Raw genomic sequence first — 27,257 nt, 5'->3', positions numbered from 1 at the left:
CATGAAGTCCAGTGCATGGCAGATCTGCAATGTTAATCTGTATGTCCCATTCCGACTCTATGGAAAGAGAGTTGCTTAAAAAGCAAAACAAAACAAAGTAAAATCCTCCACCACTTAATACCATTTACTACATGTTTACCGAAAGGTTCAAAATGACTTTCCATTTATCAAGATTGCCTTTCAGCTAAAACACACCGGCATAATGCAAACACCAAGAATGAAGAAAAATAAACTCTAGTTAGATAATACATTCCTTTCATGGTGACTTCTGAGCTTCCGGCCAATTCTTGAGGGCACTGTTAACATTTTCCTCTTAGTCTTGCTTAGTGCTAAGAGTTCACTTTTAACTTTTTCTTTGCTATGGTGCCAGCAAGAGTTCTATCTAATGAGGTGACATAGAGTGACTTTATTCAGCATGTCTGTTGCATTTAGACTCAATACCAGGAAAGACAGGGGCCCAAGGTCTCGGCATTTTTATTTGTGTTGTTCAGTAAAGGCTTTGCAAACTGGGCTATGTATCAGTTAGCTTTGCTATATAACAACAGAGCACTCCAAAATTTAGTGCTTTAAATAACAAGTGTTTATTACTGGTCACAAGACTGGCTCAGCAAGGTGGTTCTTCTGTTCTCCTGTGCCAGGATGGCAGCTCAGCTCATCTTGGCTGTGTTTGCTCATATATTGGTGATCAGTGGGCTGAGGCTAATCTGGCCTGTCCCTGACTGGGACATCTGGCTCTTATCCTGAAGTAGGTTAGACTAGTGTAGTTCACTTAGTAGCAGCAGTGTTCAAAAGACTGGAAATGCCAAAGCATCTCCAGACCTCAGCCTGAAACTGACACAGCTTAACTTCTGCCACCTCCTATTGCTCAAAGCAAGGAGTGGAAAAATAAACTCCAGTCTTGATAGAGGAACTGCAAAGTCACATTGCAAGGAGTGTGAGCACGAAGAGGTCATTCATTAGAGTATTAATCCAGTATGTGGGGTGGGAGGATAAATAGGGCTTAGAAGGAGGACATTAGGGGGACTGGCGTGAATTTCCTTTGACCTAAGGAAGAAAATGTGCCTTGATTGTCACCATCTTCCATGTGAAACCAGAGCTTCTGTACTGGTTTGTAGATTTTTAACACTTGAACTATATTCCCTCTCATTAAAAGTATATCTCATTGAAAGTGCATCTATACTAGCTTTGAGAAGTTTTCACTGCAATACACTAGGTTGTTTTACACAATGCCTCGCATAACCATCATTTTTCTTGCAGCTATCTTTTTTTTCTCAGTATGAAACGTTTTTTCTTTTATTCATATATGCATACAATGTTTGGGTCATTTCTCCCCCCTTCCCCCCGCCCCTCCCTCTCCCCCCTACTCCCTCGTAACCAGGCAGAAACTATTTTGCCCTTATCTCTAATTTTGTTAAAGAGAGAGTATGAGCAATAATAGGAAGGAACAAGGGTTTTTGCTAGTTGAGATAAGTACAGCTATACAGGGAGTTGATTTGCATTGCTTTCCTGTACATGTGTGTTACCTTCTAGGTTAATTCTTCTCGAACTAACCTTTTCTCTAGTTCCTGGTCCCCTTCTCCTATTGGCCTCTGTCACTTTAAAGTATCTGCTTTAGTTTCTCTGTGTTGAGGGCAACAAATGCTATCTAGTTTTTTGGGTGTCTTACCTATCCTCATACCTCCCAAATGTGCTCTCGCTTTATCATGTGATCAAAGTCCAATCCCCTTGTTGTGCTTGCCCTTGATCTAATGTCCGCATAAGAGGGAGAACATACGATTTTTGGTCTTTGGGGCCAGGCTAACCTCACTCAGAATGATGTTCTCCAATTCCATCCATTTACCAGCGAATAATAACATTTCGTTCTTCTTCATGGCTGCATAAAATTCCATTGTGTATAGATACCACATTTTCTTAATCCATTTGTCAGTAGTGGGACATCTTGGCTATTTCCATAACTTGGCTATTGTGAATAGTGCTGTAATATACATGGGTGTGCAGGTGCCTCTGGAGTAACCTGTGTCACATTCTTTTATCTTTTTTTTTTGCAGTACTAAGATTTGAACTCAGAGCCTCACACTTTTTAGGCAGGCACTCTACCACTTGAACCGCTCCACCAGCCCCTCTTGCAGTTATCTTGATCATGTTGGTTTTCCCATAAATAATGATTGTACCCTTCCCTCATAGGATTATGCCCATATGTTGACCTGTGTTACGGAAAGAGAAAAGTTCATTGTACCCATCAAAGCTAGAGGTGCACGAGCCATCTTGGATTTTCCTGACGAGCTGAATTTTTCCACTTGCCCTGTCAAATACAGTACTCAGAAGATTCTGCTGGTACGAAACATTGGCAACAAAGATGCTGTGTTTCACATCAAAACTTGTAGGTATGCATTCCTTCGGCTCTTGTCTTTGACTGATTATATCTAAAGCTGGTCAGCACAGGTAACTTGCCAGGATAGCATTTGGGGTGGAGTTACTCGGTACAGTCTTTTAGTCCTCACTAACGTAGATTTGACTTCCTCTCCATCCTAAAGGAAAACTAAAACTCCAGGTTAATATTTTACACACCATTTCTTACCAAATCCTCTTACCTGTTTGGTGTTTTGAAAGGCTGCATAAAAGTTCTTCTTTTAGTATAGATAATGGCCCATGGGAATTTATAAATGAGCATATTTCTTTTGATCAAGAATTTTTGTGATTTCTGGATCTGCTGTTTATAACTTCTGGATTGGTTTGCTATTGCTGTTGTAGCAAATTACAACTTCAGTGACTTAAAACAACACATGCTGATTACCTCATGTTTCCGTAGGTCTGAGTATCACTGGACTGAAATCAAAGTGTCAGCAAGGCAGTGGCCCTTTTTGGAGGCCGGTGGGGAGAATATATTCCTTTGCTTTCTCCAGCTTTTAGGTGCCATTCACATTCCTTGGCTAATGACCCTCAGTTTTCTCATCTGAGAAATGGAAACATGTATAGTAGCCACTTGATAGGTTGTTATGAGGAAAAAAATTAATAAACATTACCTGCTGGTACATAGAAAGTACTATATAATAAGAGTTTGCTCTTTTATCTTTTCTTCAAATGAGCCAACCAGTCAGAATAATGGCTCCATAAATATGTCCAAGTTCTAATCCCCAGAACCTGTGAGTATGTAATGTTACATGACAAAGGGGATGAAGGTTACAGGTGCAAGTAAGGTTGCTAATCAGTTGACCTGAAAATGGAGAGACCTTCTGGATTCTCTGGATGAGCCCAATGTCATCACAGAACATAGACTAGGGGAGCAGAGTTCAGGGGACAAAACATGAGGAGGACTCAGCATGCTATTGCTGGCTGTGAAGATGAGGCAACTGTGGGAGGGAAAGGCTGTATCAAGAGCCTAGGGCTAGTAAGTGATGGAGTTGGATGTTAATCTGAATGTTTATGGAGTAGCTATCTACAGTGGGACAATATAAAGGATTGCGAGATGATCACTGCTCTCAGGAACTTTAGTAAAAGAAGGAAAGAACAGTTTGCCATGGGACATAAGAATGGTGCTTGCTCAGTAGGGCCTTAACAAGAATGACCAACTTGGGAAGACAGGAGGCAAGGGGTCAAGTTCTTTTCTATGACTTTTTTTAAAATAGTGTGTATATTGACCTGGATTGTGAACTCATTTTCAAAGGGCTTTGTCTCTGTAGTCCTTTCCTGGTTTAAGGACACATCTCTCCAGAAAGGATTAGTATTTGCTTCTTCTTTGTTCTCAAAAGTGAGACTGCTATAGAATACTCTTGATTCAATGTGTCTGGGTATAGATTTTGGTTTTGTTTTAAGGATTTTGTTTGCATTGGTTTGGTTTTGATTTAGTCCTATGAGTTTCTTTGAACTTTTTAGATCTTTCATTAGTTTTGGAAAGTCTTAACCACTATCTCCTCAAAGATTTCTGTGCTTCTTCTTCTTTCACCTTTTCTTCTACTTGTAGGGAAGCACTATCTACCACAGGTGAAAACCACTATGGAAACAGTCTTCATGTGTCCCATCTCCCTGGGAGAAGAGGGGTGGGGAATATCCATCTTTAAATTGCAGACTGTTTGCCCTCCACCTCAACTCTGATGAGTTCAAGAGAAGTTATGTTTTTTGTTGTTCATCTGGTTTTCTTCTTTGTTATGGTGAGAGAAACTCTTCCAGTTTTTCTCTAGAAAGAAGCAAGACTTGGAACCACTTTAAATAAATCAACCATCAAAGGCAAAGTCAGCCTTTGCCATCTCATCGTGAGCTTCCCATATTTTGATTGAGGGAGGAAGGGGCAAGGTTGTTCAACAGGCCCACTATGACTTAGAAAGAACCCAAAAAGTCCTCCCACAACCACCATCCATAATACATACTAAAAACTTCTCTTATCTTGATACTTTTATATGAAGAAAAGGAAATATACCTAATGTGGAAAAACAAGTACTAGCAGAGCATGTCTTCCTGGACTGTTTGGAGGAATCTTAAAAATTACACTTAACTGTCAACTTCCTATATATTAGATTCATGCAAACGTCAAGCAAAATCACAGTTAGTAGGGTGAAGTTGCAGAAAAATTTTTAACTTTTCTATCCATATAACTAATACACATATAATATGGGCAGCCACCTCAAGGACCAGTTAGGAACCACAAAGACATTAAAGGCTCTGGTCCAGTATTCCCATTTAAGATGAAGGAAGTAAGGAACTGATTTATCCAAGTTCCTACCAGATTAGAAAAAACATGGGCCAATTCTAGGCTTGTTTGTGCTTAGATCCATTTCTTACTCTTCCCCTGTTCGGCTTGGTCTTGCTGTGGGGCTGTATTATCCTTCTGAGCCCTCTTGGTCAGCTGGAGTCCAGTTGGGTCTGACAAGTGGAAGGCATTAGAAGGAGACTGGTGGATAAGAGGAAGGAAGAAGCTGGGGTGTTTATTCTCCTTCTTCTCCATCTTCAGCCAAGCAGCTATAACTTCTCTGTGGTTCTGGCTGCTGTCAGACTGGCCTGCCATGGTTCCAACTTCCACTAGGTTCCTGGGGTCTGATAACACTTGCTCCTTTCCTTTTGTCTCCAGTCCAGGGGTGGAAGTGGCTTACTGCTGTCAATAAGAGCTGTCTCACTCTCTTAAGCTGGATTACTCATTCTCTCCTATCTTCTGTATAACCAAGGCTCTCAATTAAAAAAGAGATTTTTGCAAAACTTTTCCCTGTTTGCAATTATCTTCATTCTCCTCTTTAGATTCTTCATAAAATTGTAGTTTTATGCTCTTTCCACAAAAATGCCTGTTTTCCAACCATGTCATTGATTCTGCAAGCTGCCTCACATCCTTCCAGTCAGTCCCTTTCCTGAATTAGCCATAGTTGGCTTCTGTTTGCAACTGAGAACCCGGGTGGCGACAATGAGAAAGGATGTGGTTGAACTTGTGATCATATCATATTGAATCAGAATCTCTGGAAAGATCCCCTAGTAAGTATCCTTTCTAAAAATGGCACATGTGGTTCTATTTCCCAGACAGAGTTCTTCAGTTAATGTGATTGTTTATAGAGATGGTAGAGCAATGGATATATGTAGTTTGGGAATTTACAGTCAGAAGTCCAGGGTCTACTCTTGGTGCTGCCCCTTTTTAGGTTCAATATATAGCTAGAAACAATATGTCACAAGAAATTGTTTTAAAAACAGATCATATTTTTCTCATTAAAAACATGATTTAACAATTAACATTTATAAAATGGCTAGGTTTATATAAATTATAAAAATAAAAAATTTCCTTACCTGTCTGTTGCCCCCGCTTTGTATGTGAGGTTCTCAAATGCAAGGATTATATGTAACCCTTTTCATTTGTATGTCCCCATAATCTAGCTAGTATCTAGAATAAATAACTGCTCAATAAATGTTTATAGGATGCCTAACCAATAACATATCACAAAAGCAAAGCTGCAGCTATAAACCTCTACAATAATTTAAAATAAAAATACATGCTCCAAGTACTATAAAATGGGTGTAATTTTTTTACGCTGATAAAAGGAGCTGCAATATGCTATAAAATATACAGAGGCATAAACAATTACTGTTCAACTTTATTACAGATTTGACCTAAAACTCTAGTATGTCCCAGAATAACTGTGACTATCAAAAGTAGGATTCATATCGGAAGGTGAAAGGTAGAGGATTGAGAAGAAATTTCAAAATCTAAAGCCTCAAGTTTGGAATTCAATAAAAAGGATTATCTGAATAAAATACTAATATTATATTCAATATTTAATATAACAGGACCAATATTTAGGCATCAGCTAAAATATTGAATCATGGACTAATTTTAGTTCAAAACTCAGTCTTTCTCACAGTTCATGATTTTCTCACAAAAATGAACTCCATAATCGAGTATTTGGCATTAATGAGGGTGTGATATCGAACCAAACAGTTTGATAGAGTCAGCTTTATGCACTTTTGGAACAATACTTTCCACTTCTTTGTAAGAGCATTTTCTGATACTTGTTACTTTCTAGCCTGTTCAGCCTGTCTGTCTATAGTGAAATGAAGTGCAAAATCAAATTATAGACAATGTTTAAGCACTAGGACTTAACACACACTACTCAATTAACATCTTATTTATTGCAAAAGTTTAGGCAGCTCTAAGTGACAATGGCAATCCCAGGTGATTTTTTAACTACTGAAGAAGTTTAGTGTAATCTAAACCTAATAATTAACACAAAGGGAAAGTATCCATCACAACTGGGGAAATTTGGATTCCTGAAGGTCCTAGAGACATGAAACTTAGGTTCTGCCATGTAATATCCAATTCATTTCAAAACTCTTCTTTTGCTACCAAGAAATATTTGAAAAGAAAATGAAAGCACAGGGCAGGAAGAAAAATGTCAGGAAGTGGAGAGGCAAAAATAGAAGAAGACATTGCCATTTTGTTCTCAGCTTTTAGGTTCTTACTGAGCCAGAAGAAAGGAAATAACTTTGAGTCTGGAAGACTCATTATTTCCCACGAAGGAAAGCTTTTGAGCTACTGAAAGTTTACTCCTTTTCTGTTCCACCAAGATGTTACAAAAATTAATGAATGGTTGCAAATATTCTTATTTCCCTTTAGGATTTGATTGTAACTCAATCCAACAACCTCTTCTGAGAGACTCCTGTGAAAAAAGAAATACATGTGTGTATGAGGGGGTGGTGAGAGACACAAAGGTCAACTAAAGATGTGGTTCCCATGTCCAGGGGTAGCTGAGAGTAGGCAGAAAAAAAGCAAGAAACTTGAAGGTAGGCTTCCCTCCCACTCTACCACTACTTAGTCGGGCAACTTTAGGCAAATTCCCTGACCTTTAAGGACATCATTTTTTTAAATGTTTGTTTAAAATGCAAATAACAAGATCTACTTTCCTGAGGTATTTTAGAGGATTAAAAAATGGACATATTGAAGTATCACCCAGGAAAGAGGATGTGCTCAGGAATCATTTCTCCTTCCTCTTATGCTCTATGCATCTCATTTTTACTTTTTTCTGTGCCTCACCTTGTACTAGAATCTGTTTTCATGTCTGCCTCTACTGTGAGGAGAAAGGAAGATACTCTTGAGGGAAAAAGGAAGAAAACCCCAAGATTTCATGAGCACATATTCTACTGTGCATATTACTAGGCTGGATGCTTTCCATATGCAAGATTTAAGAGTTGACTTTGAGTCTGGGCCATGAGTGGTAACTTTGGATGGAGTATGGCATGTTGGAAGTGGGTGTTCTGATCCAATCCTAGCAGTTCTGCATTGTCAATGAGGGGACACAATCTGATCAGAAGGCAGAGTTTGTAGGTGAAGAGACCAAAGCCTCCCACTCATCCCACCCCAGTTGACTGGGAAAGTGACAGGTGTATAGGATATTTAGAAAGATGTATGTGTGTATTCATAATGCAAAACCTCTTTGAGCACAAATTATATGGAACCTTGAATGCCTCAAAGTTTGAACTTTATTGCATAGATTATGAGGACCAAAGAGGATGTTTAAGCAGGAGACTGATGTGCTGTGATGCATGTGTGTGTGTGTGTGTGTGTGTGTGTGTGTGTGTGTGTGTGTGTTTTCCAATATCCCTAGAAGTCTGTGAAAGATGAAGGGCACAATGATAAAAGCTTGAATTTATCTAAACACCAGAACTCATCCTCAGGTTCATCTTTTAGCATCTCAGGGCTACCAGAGAGAAAGATAAAAATAGCAATAACAAAAAAATAATAAACACTTGTATTCTAAGCACTTTACCTATATCAGCCCCTCTAGTTCACACTCTAACCCTACGAAGTAGACTGTCATTACACTTATTTTATTGATGAGTTAAGTGACTTGCCCAAGGTCATGGCAGTGCTAGATTCTAAACTCCATCATTTGGCTCCAGAGACTGGGCTAGGAACCAGGGTGCCCTATAGCAATTGCTGGTGCTGTGGGTACCAGGAAAAGATAGAGAAAGGAAGGGAGGAAATGAAGAAGTGAAGGGAAATGAGATCAAAGTAGAGTGCATTAGGGAAAATGTTAAACAAGTGTCCATGGTAAGAGGCCCTAGAGGTACTGCCATAATAATCTCAGGCTCCGCCCAGTGCTGCCTTTCCTGTTAGCTCCGCATCCTCACAGCAGCAAGCTCAGGTTTTCTGAAATTGAGTTTAGTATCTAAGGGAAGATTTAAGGATGGATAAGTAAATAATCAGAAACAGCTCAGCCTGCCAGATACATTGTACAACACATTACTTTGAAAAACTAGCAATTTAAAGAAGTGAAATAGACCATGAAAATAATTAAACAGGCTGAGTTTCCTATTTAGAAGAAAGAATTCTGTAAATTCTTGGAGATTTTTCATGATCAGATCCAGTTTCTCCCTTGCTCTTCCCTTCCAAGACAATTAAGCAAAACTATTTCCTTCTGCCAAATCCACCCTCACTCCTCACCATGGCTGAATCCCCCAATTCTTTTTTCAAGACTCAGAACTTGTCCTGTTTGGTGAATTTCCACATGCACTTTCTGCCCTTCTCCAGCCTGGTCTCGCCCAGGAAGCTGACCTCAGTGGCCTTCTGGATTCTGTTTGGGTTTAGATAATAAGAGTCAGAAAAGCAATCAGACAGAAGATGTTGGATCAGGATATTTTTACCCTGCTGTCTTCTCTGTGAGAGACTGACTGTCTCCTTTGCCCAAAGCCTTGTCTTAGGACACCTGTGGGTTTCAAATCCACCCCTTTCCCAAGGCTCTTCTGGCTGTTACTAAGGCAGGGCTATTACACCATCTCTTGTAATTCCCCATACCCCTCCCATCTCCTTAAAATAGATCTTTGTTAAACTGTCCTTGGATTTCCTAATGTGAGTGTGCCATCACTTCTGTTTAGGAACTGTGATATATTTTTCCACTATAAGGCCCTGTCTCCTCTTGACTTTTATCTGGAGGAAGCACTGGGTTGGTTGTTGTTTAGTTTTGTTTTTTGCATACATGTTGAAATCTGCCCCCTTACTGGTATCTCAGTGTCTTGAAGACAAGGTCTGGATTTTATGCATTTGTGATCATCCTAACCCATTACCTGAGTCCAGCAGAAGCACTCAAGGAATGTTATAAGAAGGACTAGACGCAAACAAGAATATTATTGCATCATTTAAGTTTCTCTTACCTTACTACTCAATTACTGTTATTTTAACATAAAACTAGGTTCTTTCATACCAGGGAGAAAAGCATCCTTCACTTCTGGCCCCCAAGTTGCAGTGTCGGATCTGAACTGCCTGCAGAGCCGACATCATGTCTCCTGTCCTCCTCCTCTCACACTAGTCAGAAATGTGCCCTGATGGCTGCCTCCCTGTGTGTTACAGGCCTTTCTCTGTAGAGCCACCTGACGGGTCTCTTAACGTGGGGGAGTCCATGCAACTGGAAGTAGACTTTGAACCACAGAGTGTGGGCAATCACAGTGAGAGGCTTATCGTCGATTATGACACAGGTATGTGTTATTCTCTGTCTAAAGCTCTAAGTGGTAAGAAGGGTCAGGTGGGACATACGATGAGAATAAGTGGCACATGGCTTTTGGGGGGCATGCACAGGAGCTGAAGGACGCAAGGCAAGGAACCAAAGAATGAATGACTCCACCAGAGATGATGTCCAGCTAGGTGTAAATCCTGGCTTCCCAGTGCTTGAAAGCCTGGAGAGTTCAAGGCTCAAGAAGGACCTCTACCCAGAAGTCACACTAGTAGATAGTTATTTATGTGTAAATGAAAACTTAAAAGGTAATGAATACCCCTTGGGTTTTCCACTTGACTTACTGCTACTACATTTGTCTTTTTTTTTTTTTGGCAGTACTAAGTGCCTTGTGCTTGCTAGACAGACACTCTACCTACCACTTGAGTCATGCCCCCAGCTCTTTTGTGCTTTAGTTATTTTTCACATAAGGTCTTGTGTTTTTTTCCCCTAGGGCCAGAGTCAGACTATGATTACACCTCCTTTGTAAATGAGATCACTATCTCATGTACCACTATTCCTGGTTTGTTTTTTTTGAAATAAGATCTCATTAACTTTTTACCTGGACCTGCCTCGAACTGTGAGCCTCCTTTCTCCACCTCCTAAGAGTACCTTGGATTACAGGCATTAAACCACCACACCCAACTTGACTAAAATTTTTCTTTTTTGTCAGTACTGGAGGTTTTTTGGAGCCACACCTCCAGCCCTGGTGTAGCATTTTAAAAATGTAAATCCAAGTTCAGAATATTCTTGTATGTATCTACTAGTCTATGTAAGACCCAGTAACTTTCATCCTTAGAACATGCAAATGTCTTACTTAACATCTTCCATGATATAGAAGTGTACCTATCACTGCTAGCATTTCTTGAGGACCACACCCTGTGCAAGCATGGAAATTAGACTGCATCTGCATTATTCAGTCTCTAAGGCTGGTTTTCAAGTTAATATTTTATTATTGCCATTTATCATTTCATGATTTTCTCATTTCCTTCTCACTTCCTTTTTATTCATTCGTGTTGATTACCCAGAGTGCCTGCAGAAGGTGGAAAACAAGTGCACAGCCAGGGAAAGAGCTATAAATGACCTGTCGGTCATGATTCAGAGTCACTGGCTTTGTGGCTATGCATCCCAGAGGGCTAGTTCAAGCCCTTGCCTATATGACCTATGCTTAAGTGGTCCTGGCTCCTCAATGTGCAGTATAACAGCAACATAACCAGTGATACAGCCTCTGTGTCTTACCTACCAGTGTTAGCTGCAAGCCACTGGCTGCCTAATTTGAACTGTCTTTAAAAAAGAGGAAACTTCCAACCCATGTAAACAAATGGCCCAGCTCATAACACATGGAAGAGTTCTTCCAAGGCACCTGACCATTTTATACTTCCACCGACACTGTAATAGTTCCAGTTGCTTTGCATTCTTCTAACATATAGTGTTGTTTTGTTAATTTTAGACTTACTAGGTATATAAAGTGATGTCTAACAGTGGTTTTAATTTTCACTTCCCTAATGATTAATGACATTGAACATCTTTTTATTTGCTCAGTAGCCATTCCTATATCTTTTAAGCATCTGTTTTTGTCTTTTGCTCATTTTTTTCTTTTATTACTAGTTTTTAAGCATCCTTTATAACTAGGTATTCTAAATACTAATCATTTGTCAGACATATGTATTATTAATCTTTTCTCCCATTCTGTAGCTTGCCTGATCATTTCCTTAATAGTATTTCATGATGAGAAGTAATTTTTAATTTTGATGGAATCCATGCTATCATTTTTTCTTTTATGATTAATGATTTTTGTCTTCTTGCTAAGAAGTCAATCTTTGCTGTTCCAAGGTCTTGAAAGTATTCTCCTATGTTTACTCCCATAGAGTTATAGTTTTAGCTCCTATGATTATGTTAATGGTCTATCTTTGATTTCGCACATGTGTAGGAGGAATCATGTCTTTTTTTTTCATTTTTCTTTTATTATTCATATGTGCATACAAGGCTTGGTTTATTTCTCCCCCCTGCCCCCACCCCCTCCTTTACCACCCACTCCACCCCCTCCCGCTCCCCCCCTCAATACCCAGCAGAAACTATTTTGCCCTTATCTCTAATTTTGTTATAGAGAGAGTATAAGCAATAATAGGAAGGAACAAGGGGTTTTGCTGGTTGAGATAAGGATAGCTATACAGGGCATTGACTCACATTGATTTCCTGTGCGTGGGTGTTACCTTCTAGGTTAATTCTTTTTGATCTAACCTTTTCTCTAGTTCCTGGTCCCCTTTTCCTATTGGCCTCAGTTGCTTTAAGGTATCTGCTTTAGTTTCTCTGCATTAAGGGCAACAAATGCTAGCTAGTTTTTTAGGTGTCTTACCTATCCTCACCCCTCCCTTGTGTGCTCTCGCTTTTATCATGTGCTCATAGTCCAATCCCCTTGTTGTGTTTGCCCTTGATCTAATGTCCACATATGAGGGAGAACATACAATTTTTGGTCTTTTGAGCCAGGCTAACCTCACTCAGAATGATGTTCTCCAATTCCATCCATTTACCAGCGAATGATAACATTTCGTTCTTCTTCATGGCTGCATAAAATTCCATTGTGTATAGATACCACATTTTCTTAATCCATTCGTCAGTGCTGGGGCATCTTGGCTGTTTCCATAACTTGGCTATTGTGAATAGTGCCGCAATAAACATGGATGTGCAGGTGCCTCTGGAGTAACAGTCTTTTGGGTATATCCCCAAGAGTGGTATTGCTGGATCAAATGGTAGATCGATGTCCAGCTTTTTAAGTAGCCTCCAAATTTTTTTCCAGAGTGGTTGTACTAGTCTACATTCCCACCAACAGTGTAAGAGGGTTCCTTTTTCCCCGCATCCTCGCCAACACCTGTTGTTGGTGGTGTTGCTGATGATGGCTATTCTAACAGGGGTGAGGTGGAATCTTAGCGTGGTTTTAATTTGCATTTCCTTTATTGCTAGAGATGGTGAGCATTTTTTCATGTGTTTTCTGGCCATTTGAATATCATGTCTTTTTGTTCTCATAGGAGTTACTGGCTCTTCCCCATTCTCGTTGTCTTGTTCTGGAACACTGATTCGAGTTTATTCCAGACTGATGTTTGCTATAGGTTTTTAGTGGATACTTTATCAGATTAAGAAAATTTCCTGTACTTCCTAGGTTTCAATTACTCTTACTCTTGAATGGATGTTGAGTTTCTTCAAATGTTCATATGTCATTTTACCTTTATTCTTCTAATGTGGTGGTTGATTTTGAAATGCCAAATCCCTGATACAGTCTGGGATAAACTCAAGCTTTAAATATTATCATTTTAATAAATCATTGGATTAGATTTGTTGACATTTTGTTTGAGTGCTTGCCATCCAAATTCATGAGAAAAACTGTCCTATAATTTTCTTACTATGTAATAGCCTTGTCAGGTTTTGTTCTGAAAAAAACAAATTGGTCTTAAAAAACAAATCGAGATTTTCTTTTCCTTCATTCTTTGGGATAGGTTTAAAAAAAAAGGTTTGTGTTACTACCTCCTTAAATAATTAAAAAATGATTCCATATAATGTAAAAACTTAAATCTGTCAGCATAAAGTTGTTCAGAATCGCCATTCATATTCTTTGTAATGTTGATTGGATCTTTAGTGATTTCTCTCCTTGAAGTTGGTAAATTGTATCTCTAGTCCAGAATATGTTTCATTTTGGTAAATGTTCCCTGTGCACTTGGAAAGGATACCAGTTCCATGAATGGCAATGAGGTCACGTTTGTTAATATGTCATTCACTCTACATCTCTACTAATTTTTTGTCTCCATATTTTATCAGTTGTTAGGTGACATTATTAAAATTAGCAACTATGACTATTTTATAGTGAGAAACATATGATTTGGTATTTCTCTTTTGTGCTGTCAATTTTCATTCATATATTTTGAGATTATGGTACTTGGTAGATGAACATTTAGGATTAATATAACTTTCTGTTGAATTAATCATCTATCATGAAATATCTCTTTAGTTAAAAATTCTTAGCATATATTAATTGTACAAAGTAATGGTTCATTATGAAATAGCTCTTAATCTTTAGCAAGATTTCTGACATTAGCATCTACTTGATCTGGCATTTATACAGTATAAAAGCTTTCTTTTGATTAGTGTGGACATAGTATATTCTGTTCATTCTTTTACTGTCAACCTTTCTATGTCTTTATATTTAAAGTTTGACATTTGGAAGTGTCACCAGGTGGTTTTATTAAAATCCACTCTAAAAAATCTTTCTTTTAATTATTCTATGTTGAATGAAATGACTGATGTATTTGAGTCTGAAGTTTCTGTCTGACTATTAAATAGTTATAACCACTATGGGAAAATAGGTAATTAAATTTTAACCAGAACCTTTATGTTATTAGTGTTTTTAATGGAAGCGGTTGAAAAAAAATGAGTGTTAATAAACTCAGTCAATAATACATTTCTTCCGTCTGGATCTCTCTATCTTTGTAAGGTATCATTTTTGTTTATATCAGTCCCTAAATCTAAGTGTCAGTAATTACCTTGGTGGTGGGGAAGGGGTTTGAAAAGCAATAGTCAGTCCTTTTACTCTCACTAAAATCATTAGTTGTTAATAAATACATTGAATAAATTATCTTTAAAATATTTCTGAATGTATCCTTTTAAATATTTTCAGTATATCTGCATGCCTTTGAAATATGAGCGCTCTAGTACATGGGTGTAATCTGTAAATAAATAAATCTTAATACATTGGGGAAATAATTGTAAAAAAAAACTGATTTGGTCAGGTTTTGAGCGAGCGTGCTTACAGAAAAATAGAATCAAAACATGAAGAAAGACTTCTGCGGTAAGTGAATGCAGACCTTAGATTTTACAAAGGAAGACTGAAGCCCTAAGAGGTGAAATGACTTACCCATGGTCATGTGTTAGTTCAAATCCCAATCAGAGCTCTCAGACTCTTAACTCCTGCGCATTGCCCTCCCACTGTCCTCGTGAGGGTCTCCCCAATCTTGATTTCTGCGTATGCATTTTTATTCCCTTAATCCATTGACTTTGAAATATAACAGAATTCTCCCAGAGGCCCTGGATTCTTCTTTTATGTTAAGTACCTGGCATGATACCCATACTTACACTTATAGTACCGTGCTAAAGGAAAGATAGGTTGAACTGCAATGAATTTTTGTGTGTTAAAATTTAATTCCTCATGAAAAAAATGGTTTCCACGCCCTGGGATCCTTGTGTTGATGTTAGTGAATGAGTAACGTCATTTTCTGAAGATTACAGACAGAGGCAGACTGTCTTAGAACATTCTCCTTACATGAAATGAACAGCTGATAAACATATGCTTTCATCTTTATGTGGGTTATCAATGCCCAGAATCTTTAACCGTCCATTAGGGAAAAACAGTAATGAGTGCCTCAACATAATTAATCATAGGAGCTTTTCCAAGCAGCAATGATCACTGGCTTCCCATTTCACTAAATAAGCATCTGATTGAACTTTCTGCAGCTGTTTGAAGTATGAATTGATTTGAGGAGGGGAATTTAATACGGGATATTGATGAATGTCTTTTCATCATACTTCCCCAAACAATGTTCCAGAACGAGAAGCCCTGATAGTCTCCAGCAGGAACAATTCAATCTCACTTTTATCAGTTGTCAATTTGTTCCCACAGCTTCTCTCCCTTCCTCCTCCATTGGATATATTCTTTTTTCCTTTGTCAGTACCAGAATTTGAACTCAGGGTCTTGTACTTACTAAGCAGGCGCTGTACCATTTGAGCAATGCCCCCCTTTTTTTGGCTTTAGTTATTTTTGGTACTGGGTCTCATGTTTATGCCTGGGCAGGCCTGTACGTGATGATCCTGTTAATGCTTCCTGTGTAGCTGGAATGACAGGCTCATGTCACCATGCCCAGTATTGGTTGAGATGGGATCTTTGCCTGAACTAGCCTCCAACTGCAATCCTGATGCCTACTCCCCAAGTGGCTAGGACTATAAGCCACTGTGCCCAGCCACCCATTGGATATATTTTTTCATAAAATGTAGCTTGGGGATTTCTTTGTTTTTTCTGACAAGATTTGAACCAGCACCCTATCACTTAAGGAAGTTAAGTGTAATGCTTCATCAATATCTAATATTCTACTTGCTAATGGTTTTGTGAGTCAGAATTCTCCCCTCCTTTCTGCTTCCTTTTTCTCCCCTGTGGATGCCCATGTGTAGCAAAACCAAGTGTGTTTAGGTAGCTGATTTTACCCCAGAAATGATTTAGCTGGCTTTTAATTATAATCTAAAACTGAGAGAGAACTGAAGTAGTGTGATACCTTTTACAAACACATCCTTTCAGAAGAGATTAAGAACACAACTACTCAAGGCTATGTTGATAAAAACAAAACAAAACAAAACCAAAAACAGAGCAATGAGGACACTAGCTCTACAACTTCAGTAAAACTGAGAACTGAAAATACTATTTGACTCTTACAAGACAAATGGCTAATTGCTTTTTAGTTTTGTAATTTTCAACTGAGTATTGAGCAACTTTCTATAATCTAACGGTTCATGGAGATCTTAGTCAGAACAGGCTTTAAAAAAAAAAAGACATTCTTAACTGAACATTTGGTTACTTGGTTGAGTATGAGAAATAGGAGCCCCACAGTTTTTTCTTCAGTGCCTGGCGAGGTCGCTGTCATTTTAGAAGTGACATTAACCATTGGCATAGTCAGGAAATAGAGCTGATATACTTACTCAGCATTTTAAAGTACTAAGTCTCTTACTGAAGAGGAGATAATATCAGTTTAGGAGTCAGGAGTTGGCAAATAGGCTTTTCCCCAAAGGTGTGATGATGTATTTTTATTACTAAATACATAAGCAACCATAATATTAGTACTTCATGGGCAGCTTTATAGTCATTTATGTATTATATTTTGGTATGCTTTTTAAAGCTATAAAGAATTTCTTTTTTCCTTGTAAAGGACAATAAAAGAGTAATCCAATATAATGCAGTAAGTAATTGAGAATAATATACTTTGCAAGTTGAAATTAGTAAAGAATATCTATCCAAATATATCTATGCAAGCTTACCTGCATGAACTTTGTTTCCATTGTGTGCTTATTATAATTAATTATGAATGTGCACATTATAAACAGAAAATCTACCAAGACATTGTTGTAAAAGCAGCAAATGTTTTAACATGGCTTAGAGGCAACAGAAACCTTCCTTGAGCTGTTTTTCTTTTCTTCATTCCTTACCCATAGCTTAGGATAGGAAACAGTACAAGTTAGGGCAGTCTGTGGCTGTCAGGGTTTGTTTAGGGAGGTGGGATAAGGTTCCCATAAATTACATAGCAAGGGAAGACTCTCAGATCATTAGGTGTTAATATTTAAAGGGACATTAGAGGACATTTTTTGGCAGTGCTGGGGATGGAGCCCAGGGCTTTCTGTGTGCTACACAAGTGCTCTACCAATGAGCTGCACCTCCAGCCTACAGGATATTCCTTTATCACCTTCATTTTCAAGACCAGTATGCTGAGGCCAGTGATGTTTAATAACTCCTCCTACGTAAAGCTGGAACCTGAACCCAAGTCTTTGGGACCCTCTAAGACAGCACTCTTTGTACAGACCTACACAGTCTTTGGTGCAGATTAAGAATGACAATTTTGCCTTTACCACTGATGTGCTGGTGAGCTCAGGCAAGTCGCCTCATTTCCACTCCTAAACAAAGCACACTTCCAAGGAAGTTTGTTTGGTTCAGCAATACAAGACAGTGGTGAGTTTGACCCTGCTGTGACCAGATGAGAAACACTCTTTTCATCAATTAGAGAATGTATGGCTCCACTCATATTTTATGTAGTGTCCTCTGTTGTCTAAAAGTCCTGAAACCACAGTGGGAAATGTACTGTGTCTGTTAGCTTGCTTCGTGTTTATTTTTGTAAAGTTAGTTTTGTTCATATTTGCTTTTACTTGATTGATAGTAGCAAAACTGACAAGGGAGTAATGAGACCTTCCCCAAAGTATATTTTTCCTGAGACATAATAAATGATTGTGGCTAACTCTATCTATAGGGGTTGTGGCATTCAACCCTAAAAGTCAAACCAGTGTGGGAACAGGCACTCCAAGGTCACAAACAGTACTAATGCCTCAGCATCAGGCACAGCAGTCTTCTCTATCCCTGCAGGCATGGTACTACCTCCATCCTATGTCTTCTAGGAAGCGAGGGACTATCCCCCCTTTCTTTGGTTGTATCCAGGGGTTGAACTCAGGGCCTCTCACTTGCTAGGCAGGTACTCTACTACTTTAGCCACTGCCTTAGCCCTTTTTGTATTACTTATTTTTGAAATAGGGTCTCACTTAATGCCTAGGTCAGCCTAAACCACAATCTTCCCATTTGTACTTCCCCATGCAGCTGGAAAGACAGGTGCACACAAGTGCATCCAGCTATTGGTTGAGATAGGGTCTTGTGAACTTTTGGGCCAGTCTGGGCTTGAATTGCAATCCTCCTGATCTTGGCCATCTGAGTAGCTAGGATTATAGGCTTGAGCCACCACACCTGGCCTGGGGGGAGACCCTTTTTAAAGGTGTCTTTATGCAAGTGGATATAAAAAGCAGTTACTTCAGTAGTTTGGGGACAAGAGAAGAGTTATTGCTTTCTTCTCTTGTGGATATGATAATTTGGGGGAAATAATAGTGAAAAGTTAAATGGTTCTCAAAAAATACAGTAGCTCTTGCTGTATTTCTGAGAGGAACATTGTTGCAGTGAAGAACTCAAATTGATGCCTTAATCTCCTTGGCTCTTAGATTTATATGAAATAAGCCCATGAGTCTTTTTTCCATTGATTAATTTTTTCAAATAATGAAATATTGCAAATAACCACAAAAGCACAGAGAATAATAAAAGCAACACTCATACTTGGTTCACCTCAACATTTTGCCATATGCATTTTTTCAGGGATTTTATTTTTTATAATTAAACTTGCTATAGATTTGAAGCCACCTTGTTAATTTTTTTCTGATCTAATTCCTATATCTTACTCCTTAGGAGAGCTGTATCAGAGACATTTTATGCATATAAATTTAATCCAAATTTATGCTAAATTTGATTATATATAAATAATATGCAGCATTGTCTCAAACAATTTTAAACTTGACATATAGTATTATACTGTATGTGCCATCGTACAACTTGCATTTTTCACTCAACATTGTTTTAAATTTTAAACATGTACACATTTACACATTTCTCTGATCCATCTTAACTTATGTACCACATTCTAGAACACAAAAATACTATAACTTATTCTCTTATTGAACATTTAGGCTATTCCTATGTTTTTGTTATTACAAACACTGCTTCATTGAGCATCTTTGTACAATGTCCTCCTGCAGCTGTGGGAGGTTTTCTTTTTAAGTGCAGTTGCTTAGTTCTAGGGAAATTTATCCTGAGCTTTACTGAACATTAAATTGGTTTGTCAATCACCTGTACCAATTTATACTTTCATCAGCAATACATGAAAATTCTTGTTTTCTACCTCCTTGCCAATATGTTACCATAACCCTATTGTCAAATATTTTGTTTTTGTAAGTTAAGATATGAGGATGTATTTTACTTTATATATCTTTCATTACTAGTGCTACCTAACAGTTTTACATGTTTATTGGAGGCTTTACAATCCTCTTTTACATTAAAGTTTTTAGATGGGTGATATATTTATATGTTCAAAGATTGAAGCAATATTTCAAAAATGTATACTTTCAGGTCTTGCTCTCCCACTGCCCTTGTTCACCCAGTCCTACTTTTACCTTATTGGTTTTTTGCATATCCTTCTGGTGGTTGTAGGCAAATGGATGCAAACACGAAAGCATTTTCTTCCTATGGAAAAATCACACACTACATAAGTTGTTCTACATGTTGCTTTTTCCACCTGATCATGAATCCTGAAGAGCTGTCCTGCTGTCGTGTACAGAGTTCTACTTTTAGATATAGCACAAGTTATTGGAGCAGCTTTCTCATGGATACTTCAGCGCTTTCCAGTCTATTGTAATTAAGAATAATGCTGTAATCAAAATCTGATCTTTTTCTGGCTCATCTGTGGGTTAAATTCCTAGAAATGGGCCAAAGGCTGAAGAGTTTTGTGATTTTGATAGCTATTTTGATCTATATGGCCAAATTTAATCCAGGAGGGAGGAAAAGGGATAACCACTTGTGTTTCCAAAGCAATGTATGAGAACACCTTTCCTTCCCGCTCTTGACAACAAATTACCTTCTCAGACTTGTTTTCCAATTCAACGTGGGTTTGGGGAGAGAAAAGGACATCTTTATTTGTTTCACACCATGCAGAATTCAAATTTCTCAATCTTTTTTTGGAGGGGTTTGGATTTTGGGGTCATAGTTTGAAGTTATAAAGACATTCTCTTGTGCATTGTACTTTCATGGCTTCAGATGAACATTTAAATATCTAAATATTAGTTTGACATGCATTTTTCTTATTCATTTATTCACATGTACATACATTGTTTAGGTCATTTCTCCCCCCTCCCCTCTGCCCCCACCCTCTCCCCACCCCCTCGCTTTCAGGCAGGATCTGTTCTGCCCTTATCTCTAATTTTGTTGAAGAAAAGACATAAGCATAATAAGAAAGCAAAGCGTTTTTGCTAGTTGAGTTATGGATAACTATACAGAGATTCCCAGCATTGCTTTGTACATTGTAACACATGTACAAATGTGTTACAACCCAAGTTGATTCATCTCTAACTGATCTTTACACTGGCTCCTGATCCCCTTCTCATGTTGACCTCTGTCACTTTAAGGTTTCTGTATTAGTTCCTCTGGAGTGGGAATATCAAATGCTTTCATGTTTTGGGTTTCCTATCTATCCCCATACCTCCCGTATGTGCTCTCCTCTTGTCATGTGACTCAAGTCCAACAACATTGCTGTATTTGCCCAAGATAAACAGTCCGCATATGAAGGAGAACATAAGATTTTTGGTCTTCTGAGCCTGGCTAACCTCGCTCAGAATGATGTTCTCCAGTTCCATCCATTTACTTGCGAATAAGATTTCATTTTTCTTCATGGCTGAGTAAAATACCACTGTGTACAAGTACCACATTTTCTTAATCCACTCGTCAGTAGTGGGGCATCTTGGTTGTTTACATAACTTGGCTATTGTGAACAGCGCTGCAATAAACATGGGTGTGCAAGTGCCTTTGGAGTAACCTGAGTCGCATTCCTTTGGGTATATCCCTAGGAATGGGATTGCTGGATCATATGGCAGATCTATGTTTAGATTTTTAAGAAGCCTCCATATTGTTTTCCAGAGTGGTTTCACTAGCTTGCATTCCCACCAGCAGTGTATGAGGGTTCCTTTATCCCCACATCCTCGCCAACACCTCTTGTTGGTGTTTTTGATGATGGCTATTCTAACAGGGGTGAGGTGGAATCTTAGTGTGGTTTTGATTTGCATTTCCTTTATGGCTAGAGATGGTGAGCATTTTTTCATGTGTTTTTTTGGCCATTTGAATTTCTTCTTTTGAGAAAGTTCTGTTTAGTTCGGTTGCCCTTTTCTGTATTGGTTCATTGATTTTGGGAGAGTTTAGTTTCTCAAGTTCCTTGGATTCTGGTTATCAGTCCTTTGTCTGATGTATAGCTGGCAAATATTTTCTCCCACTCTGTGGGTGGTCTCTTCAGTTTAGAGACCATTTCCTTTGTTGTGCAGAAGCTTTTTAATTTTATGAAGTTCCATTTCTCCATTCCTTCTCTTAGTTGCTGAGCTGCTGGGGTTCTATTGAAGAAGTCTTTGCCTATACTTATTACTTCCAGAGTGTTTCCTGCTCCTTTCTGTACTAACTTCAGAGTTTCGGGTCTGATATTAAGGTCCTTGATCCATTTTAAGTGGATACTGGTACAGGGTGATAGACCTGGATCTAGATTCAGTTTCTTGCAGATGGATAACCATTTTTCCCAGCAACATTTGTTGAAGAGGCTGTCTTTTCTCCATCATATATTTTTGGCACCTTTGTCAAAAATAAGATGGGTATAGTTGTGTGGATTCATATCTGGGTCCTCTATTCTGTTCCACTGGTCTTTATGTCTGTTTTTGTGCCAGTATCATGCTGTTTTTATTGCTATTGCTTTGTAATATAGTTTGAAGATGGATATTGTGATACCTCCAGCATTGCTCTTTTTTGCTGAGTATTGCCTTGGCTATTCATGGTCTCTTGTGTTTCCAAATGAACTTTAGGGTAGATTTTTCAATCTCTGTGATGAAAATCATTGGGATTTTGATGGAAATTGCATTAAACATGTAGATTGCTTTTGGGAGTATAGACATTTTTACTATGTTGATTCTACCAATCCATGATCACGGGAGATCTTTCCATCTTCTGTAGTCTTCCTCCATCTCTTTCTTCAGGAGTTTGTAATTCTCCTTGTAGAGGTCATTCACATCCTTTGTTAACTTTACTCCTAGGTATTTGATTTTTTTTTTGAGGCTACTGTAAATGGAATTGTTTTCTTATATTCCTTTTCAGTTTGTTCGTTGTTGGTGTATAGAAAAGCTAATGATTTTTGTAAGTTGATTTTGTATCTGCCACCTTGTTATAGCTGTTTATGGTATCTAGCAGTTTTGGGGTAGAGTTTTTTGGGTCTTTAAGGTATAGGATCATATCGTCTGCAAATAGGGATATTTTGACAGTTTCTTTACCTATTTGTATTCCTTTTATTTCTTCTTCTTGCCTAATTGCTCTGGCTAGGAATTCCAGTACTATGTTGAATAGGAGTGGGGATAGTGGGCACCTTTGTCTCATTCCTGATTTTAGGGGAAATGGTTTCAGTTTTTCACTGTTAAGTATGATATTGGCTGTAGGTTTGTCATATATAGCCTTTACAGTGTTGAGGAACTTTCCTTCTGTTCCTAGTTTTCTTAGAGCTTTTATCACGAAGTGGTGTTGGATCTTGTCGAAGGCTTTTTCTGCATCTATTGAGATGATCAAGTGGTTTTTGTCTTTGCTTCTATTAATGTACTACTGTATTACATTTATAGATTTCCATATGTTGAACCACCCCTGCGTCCCTGGGATGAAGCCAACTTTGTTGTGGTGAATGATATTTCTGATATGTTGTTGGATTTGGTTTGCCATTATTTTGAGGATTTTTGCATCGATGTTCATTAAGGAAATTGGCCTATAGTTCTCCTTTTTGGAGGTGTCTTTGTCTGATTTTGGGATGAGAGTAATACTGGCTTCATAAAATGAGTTAGGCAATGTTCCTTGCCTTTCTATTTCATGGAACAGTTTAAGGAGGGTTGGTATTAGTTCTTCTTTAAATGTCTTGTTAACGTTCATTCTAATGTAAGATCTGAGGCATGTTTTTCCATATGGGCTACAAGGTTGTTTTAGCAATTCTTTTCTTTTTTACGAAGTTCATTTTACACCATTGATTTATGCTACCCTTATAATATACGGAATGTAATATGCACTTCTGTCTGTTTTGACTTGTTATTCTATTCCATTGACTATCTTTTCCTGCAATGGCACCATGCTGTTTTAATTATTGAGATGTTTTACTGTGTTTTCATTCATATAAAACAGATCCTGTTTTATAGACTTTATAAAAATGTGTTTTGAATTTTGTTAGCATCAATTTGAAAAGCTTATCACTGTCTCCTTAGATCTATTGTTACATTAATAAATTTGCTAGTAGTAAGCCATCATTGCATTCCTGAAATAAACTCCACTTGGTTATAAAGTATCATTCTTTTAATGTGGTAATAAATTATGATTGATAGATATAAAATATCAATTTTTATATTGACATTCAGAAGTACAGTTGGCCTGTTTGTCTTATATTCATTTGACTTTAATAACAGTGTTATACTAAAAAATATAATGTTGGAGGTTAACATTTAATTATGTAAGTTTAACAGTAGAATAGACACAACAGAAAAAAAGGCTAGTGAACCTGAAGATAGGTCAATAGAAAATACCCAGAGCACAGAGAGAAGAAAGAAGATTGTTTTTACCTTCATGAAACTGAAGATAACATTCATTATTATTTTTTTTTTAGTGTTCATTGTTTCAATTGAAAAGTCAATAATTCCAACTGGGGATCATTTAAAGATAATTTCTGTTCTCTCACTGCTTTCAGGGTTTTCTCCTTGTCTTTGGTTTTGTTTAGTTTCATTGCAATATATTTAGGTATGAATTTCTTTTAATTCATCCCATTGCACTTTCATTGGGTTTTTTGAACTGTTAGTCAATGTCTTTAATTAGTTCTAAAAAATTCTTAGCCATCATCTCTTAAAATATTGTCTTTGCTTTTCTTAAAATATTTGTCTTTCCTTCTGAGTTTCTGACTACACACTTTTAGGCTTCTTCACACCATTTATGTTGCCTCTTATCCACTTGTGCTTATTTTCCATGTGTTTTCTTCATACTGTCTTTCACATTTTCTGAAGTATTTTATGTTTCACTATTTTTTTCATAAAAATTAAAATTCTCTTATTAGTATATTCTTTGAGGTTTTTAAAATTTTAAGTCATATTGTTCCTATAAATCCTATACTATGACTGTCTTCCAGATTTTTAGATTATTTATCAATTTCCTTTTGGGGGGATGTTTCCTCTTTATTATTTTTTCTCTTTAAATTATTATATCATTGTTGTACTGAGGGTACATTACGACATTTACAAAAGTTCTTGGAATATATCATAGTTGAATTCACCCTTTCTATCATTCTCCTTTACCCCCCCCCCCCATTCCTGGAATAGTTTCAACAGGTCTCATTTTTCCATTTACATACATAAGTACACAATATTTCTACCACATTCACTCTCTATACCCTTTCCTTGTATCTTCCCCCTCCCACTGGTACTAGCCCCCCAGACATGAATAGGACCTGTTTTGCCTTCCTGTTCTCTGTTTTTGAAAAAAAGACATTTTTGTGTGTATGAGCTAGCTGTACAGGGATTTTCCTTGTGTGTATGTATCTATCCTTAGCACAATCACTTTAGAACCAGAAGGCCAGCTCATGCCCGGGCTCATGCTGAGGCATATGATTATGCTGCTGGAGCCCAGCTGCCCTCATGGTCAGGCTGCAAGACTGAGAACTGTTTGTGAAGAAGGAAGCATCTTGGTGCACCCACCACAAAAATTCATAGTTTACAAATTTCTTGAAATGATCGAGAAAGATAGTTTGGTTTTCTATAAATGCACCAAGCACAGTACTTAAGTTTTCTGATCACATCTGCTATCTGGATTGGTGGAATAGGAGACCATGAAATGTCTAATGCTTCTTCTACAATCCCCAACCTAGCTAGAAAAAAATAGACTAGGAGTATCATTCTAAAATAAATCATAAAATGTTTGTACTTTGTTCATTCCTAGGTGAAACAGTATTTGTATCTCTCTACGGAGCTGCTATAGATATGAATATAAGGCTGGACAAGAATTCCTTGATCATGGAGAAAACCTACATGTCTCTGGCCAGTCAACGAACTATAACCATTCATAATCACAGCAATATCATCGCTCATTTCCAGTGGAAGGTATTTGCTAACCAAGAAGAGGAGGACAGAGAAAAACACAGGTTTGTAACAAAAATCACCCCTATGCAGCAACGGGGGGTGGGTGACTTGGTCATTATGGAAAAATCAGTGACTTTCATGGTAAGTTTCTAACCAACTCGGTGTTAAATTTTTATAAGTTGATTCTAGTGTACAATACTCTTTTTTAGAGCTGCACATTTAAAGACTCTGAGCTGAGCTATATGGAACAGGATGTTGTCCATTTTCAGTTAATTTAACCTGATTATAATTCAGCAGTAATAGAACTCCTAGATTTTAAAGACCAAATACGTCACTCTTCACTATTTTTCCAAAACTAATCTACATGTCTGTATTCCTTTCAATAACTAACCAGGTTGATCAGCTTTCATAAAGAGTTTCTAAAAATAATCTATTTTGTGCTGGCACCAATGTAATTTTTTCAATAAAAAGATATTTCCAGAAAATAGGCATAATGAGGAAAAGAAGGTCTTACTTAGATGTAACAGCTTTTACATTCTTGCTTTTAGCAGCATTTCTCAATTTCTGCAAACCATATAATTTAACAACAATTTCTTATTGGTATTTTTAATATTCTGCTTTTTAAAATGCTACTTCAGACAGTGGAGAAAATTAATAAAAATGTAAAACCAAATGTTTTTAACTAATCTCATCACTATTAAGTTTTGAATACTTCTCTCTGCTGAATCCATTCTTATTTCTTTTAAAGTACAATTTCATTTTTGTCTCCTTCCAACCTCCCTGAATTAACACTTTTGCTGCTCTTATCCAAATTTTTCTTAGGCTTTTTCTATTTGCTTCTCCATTTCCATTAAAGATTAGCCCTAGGAAGCTTCAAAGCTTTGTTTAAAACCAAGTTAGTATGGGATAAAAATAAAAGTCTCTTGTCCATGGAAACTAGGCAGAAACCCCCCAGTGTGCTGTCCCTAATTGAATCAGAAGGAGCTATGACAATGACAGGATGCTGTGGGCAAGAAGCTTTGTCATTCAGACAATGAATTTTAATCACAGGATCACCACTGTGCCATCTTTAAAAAATGAGAAAAGAAAAACCTTTCCTGCCTCAAAACTTCATTTGGCCTCATGGTTTAGAAATGTCAGTGGCTTAAAACTCAGGAGGAAACGGCTCATCCCCTGCTTCATTTGTCCTGATTCCACAGCCGATGGTTGCTGACCAGATGTCAGAACAGCCCCGGTGTATTTAAAGATAAAGTGAGAGACTGGGTACAAATCAAGGAATGAAACAGCAGTAAAAGTAGTGTTTCAATATCCTGCTGTCCTATGGACATAACCTTTTGTGGAAATCAAGTGCACATTCTAAGAGGGAAAGTGGCTTTAATTTTGACTGTGTCTGTGTGTTTGGTGCCATGCCAATGTCCAAGAAGTACTTAAGGAAGTTAATTTCAACAGTTAAACTCAAGAAAAATGAAAATCAATTGTTACCAGAGATACTAGATGATATAAAGAAGTATAATTTCAGCCACATGTGGCTGGGCATATTTTCTCCTACTCCACTTCACCTGACACTCACACTCTTATTCTTCTTTCTCTCTTGTGTTCTTGTTCTTTATTATCTCTCTTGCTCTTTCTATATTTCTTCTAACAATTTTTTTTGTTACAGTAAACAATATAGTGTAGCATATTCATAACCATGATTGAAAGCCTAATGCTATCATCTAAGGTCATGCTTCTCTTTTAAACAACCAACTTGAAAAGTGGTTTTAGATTACTAAATAAAAATGCCTTTGCTTTAGTTGTCAG

General features: G+C 37.6%; 1 protein-coding gene across 1 annotated transcript in view; it reads left to right on the top strand.

Annotated features, from left to right (window-relative positions):
* Hydin (HYDIN axonemal central pair apparatus protein) overlaps window positions 1–27,257 on the top strand; it is a 397,410-nt gene that overhangs the window by 67,277 nt on the left and 302,876 nt on the right. Inside the window, exons 6-8 of the mRNA XM_074055707.1 lie at window positions 2,185–2,384; window positions 9,815–9,939; window positions 25,318–25,519. Of these exons, the coding sequence (XP_073911808.1) occupies window positions 2,185–2,384; window positions 9,815–9,939; window positions 25,318–25,519 (527 nt within the window). The remainder of the gene's footprint in view (window positions 1–2,184; window positions 2,385–9,814; window positions 9,940–25,317; window positions 25,520–27,257) is intronic.

Source organism: Castor canadensis, chromosome 15 (genome assembly GCF_047511655.1).
Source record: "Castor canadensis chromosome 15, mCasCan1.hap1v2, whole genome shotgun sequence".
Lineage (NCBI taxonomy): Eukaryota > Metazoa > Chordata > Mammalia > Rodentia > Castoridae > Castor > Castor canadensis.
This window is presented reverse-complemented; position numbering and strand designations above follow the sequence as displayed.